The 2327-nt window shown below is 47.3% G+C and overlaps 1 protein-coding gene across 1 annotated transcript; it reads left to right on the top strand.

Moving 5' to 3' along the window:
• The first annotated feature begins 353 nt into the window (after window positions 1-353).
• On the top strand, window positions 354-1992 carry LOC125457813 (somatostatin-1A-like). Its single transcript, XM_048542448.2, has 2 exons — window positions 354-631; window positions 1551-1992. Exons 1-2 carry the CDS (start codon window positions 488-490, stop codon window positions 1755-1757), a joined length of 351 nt encoding a protein of 116 aa, XP_048398405.1. The 5' UTR covers window positions 354-487; the 3' UTR covers window positions 1758-1992.
• Window positions 1993-2327: the final 335 nt, after the last annotated feature.

Raw genomic sequence — 2327 nt, 5'->3', positions numbered from 1 at the left:
CCACCCGAGTATCATAGCATCAACAAGCGGTTCCTCAAGGGTAGCGCAGTATTGAAATATCAAAAACGGAACTCAAATCATGAAGCTACAGGAAAATGGAACAATTCAAGACTTGACTGAATTTACTGTGTTCATTCGTGATGGACATGGCCCAATATCCAATCACAGGACCAACTGCCAGAATGCGATAAGGTGGTCCACATTGAGAGTTCCTGGCCGTTATCTCAATACTCGTCAGCTTGGTAATGATTTGGTTGGATAATGTGACTGGGTTGTGCGTAAATGCTTGTAAATCTCCTGGGAGCCGTCCTCCTGACGTGTGTTCAGGTTGAGAAAGCGCCTTTAAAAGGAGCTGCCACTTCGAAGAGCCAGTAGGAGCGGAGCTGTCCACTGAGCTGGTGCTGAGACTCGGGCAACTTCGAAAGCTGTAAAGCTGCATCTCTCACTTTCTTCCTTCCCTCGACGAGGTACCTCACTTTGTGCAGTGATGTGGTGCAGCCGAGCTCAGTGCGCCCTCGCCCTGCTCTCCATCGCTCTGGCAATGCTGAGTGCGGGCGCCGCTTCCACAGCCGACAGGTACCGCGAACTCCTCCAGACATCCGTGGCTGCCGCAGAGCCCCGGAGTAAAGCGGTAAGAATCCTGCAACGTGAAACCCCCATGTAATACAGCGGATAATCTGGCTATACCGTTTAATTGAAATAGAGCCGAATAAGGGGAGAGAATAATTGCTGAATCCAACCTGGTTAGAAAGATGTAATGCCCATCAAGTGTTATATTTGAGTTCCACAGATCTCTCGGTTTATAAACCGCTCTGAGCGCGCTTGTTTCTACTGAGAGAGATCACTGAGTTCCCCAGCTTCAGGGAGACAGTACTCTCCCTCTCTCCAGTCGATATCGCCACTCCGGTCAGACTGGAAACAAACAGCTTGCAACTTTCCGCAGTTTTCAGGCATCAGTCCCTCCCTGTCTCCGATCCAGAGTCATTCCTCAGATTGAAATGATATTCTCTGAACAGCCTCCACTCGCTCATCGAAAATAACTCTAACCTAGCAGCAAAGTTACCTTTGGTTAAAAGAGATATTGATGTAAATGACGTTAATCTTTCAGGTATAGCTGTTCTGTTTATTAGCGGGAAGCTCAGAACCCGTATTCACCAGATAAACGCGCACTGACTGTCCCTTTCTCCACTGTATCCGCCTTTCGCTCAACCCTAACCACTCGATACCGTTTCATCCGGGGTTTCCTCTTTTTCTCAAAGACCCGCCTATCATGATTAATTAACCCCCCAAAACATCCACACGGGATATGGAGGGAGCTGCACAATAGATTTGTTACATTGTGATTTAATTTTCGATTGGGAGGTTCACTGCCTGTTGGAGTCTAGAGATAGGAAATGAGGATAATTTCACCCAGTGGGATATAGAGGCTGATGGGCTGACACGATTGTAAACATTCGCCAAACTATACTTTCAAATCCAGCGTTTGGTGTTTACATCAGCGCCAACTGAGAGGATTTCTCTGCCCTAACTATACCCTTCTCTTAACGTAGGAGCTGATCAAATACAATCTCGTCCAATTGCTCTCGGAGCTGGCAAATGCCGAGAACGAAGCTTTGGATGTGGAGGATTTGCCGCGGCTGGCGAAACAGAATGAGGTACGGGTTGATCTGGAACGATCCGCCAACCCCAATTCGCCCCAGAGGGAACGCAAAGCGGGCTGCAAAAACTTCTTCTGGAAAACCTTCACATCCTGTTAACTCGCTGACACTCCAGAACAACCCGCGGGCCACTGCTCCATCTCAGTCACGTACGGTCAGATGCGGCAGCACCAGAACTGTTAAATAAATAATGTAATTGATTATTTGATTTGATTTATTTGGTTCAAGAGTTTAGGTTCGAATTGTTCAGCAGACCAGTCCTCATCGTGAATAGGGAGGACCGGTTTGATTAAAGAAGCTCTTTCTCATTGAAATAAAATCTTTGAAAGTGGAATATTGTGTTCGTGTTTTATGTGATGGGAACTGTGGGCAATACACCTGAGTAGGCAGAAACAAATCAAGGTTTCGCGAAGCCCAGTCGTTCTGGGAAGGTACAATGCGCGGAATTAAGTGTTCACAGTTAGAAAAATGTGGCCATGAGCTGGTGGGAATCACTTTTGAGTCCCATTTCTGGAGTCTGTTTTGTCTTAAATTGCTCCGTTACCAAGAGGCAGTGACAATCAGCCTTATCTATATGAAGGGGGTTCGACACCAGGTCTTCGAGCGCATTGTGTCTATTAGAAGCTACATAGGAGAAGACCCACACTGCAGGCATCAGGACCCAGCCGC

The sequence above is a fragment of the Stegostoma tigrinum genome, chromosome 14 (genome assembly GCF_030684315.1).
Source record: "Stegostoma tigrinum isolate sSteTig4 chromosome 14, sSteTig4.hap1, whole genome shotgun sequence".
Classification (NCBI taxonomy): Eukaryota; Metazoa; Chordata; class Chondrichthyes; order Orectolobiformes; family Stegostomatidae; genus Stegostoma; species Stegostoma tigrinum.
This window is presented reverse-complemented; position numbering and strand designations above follow the sequence as displayed.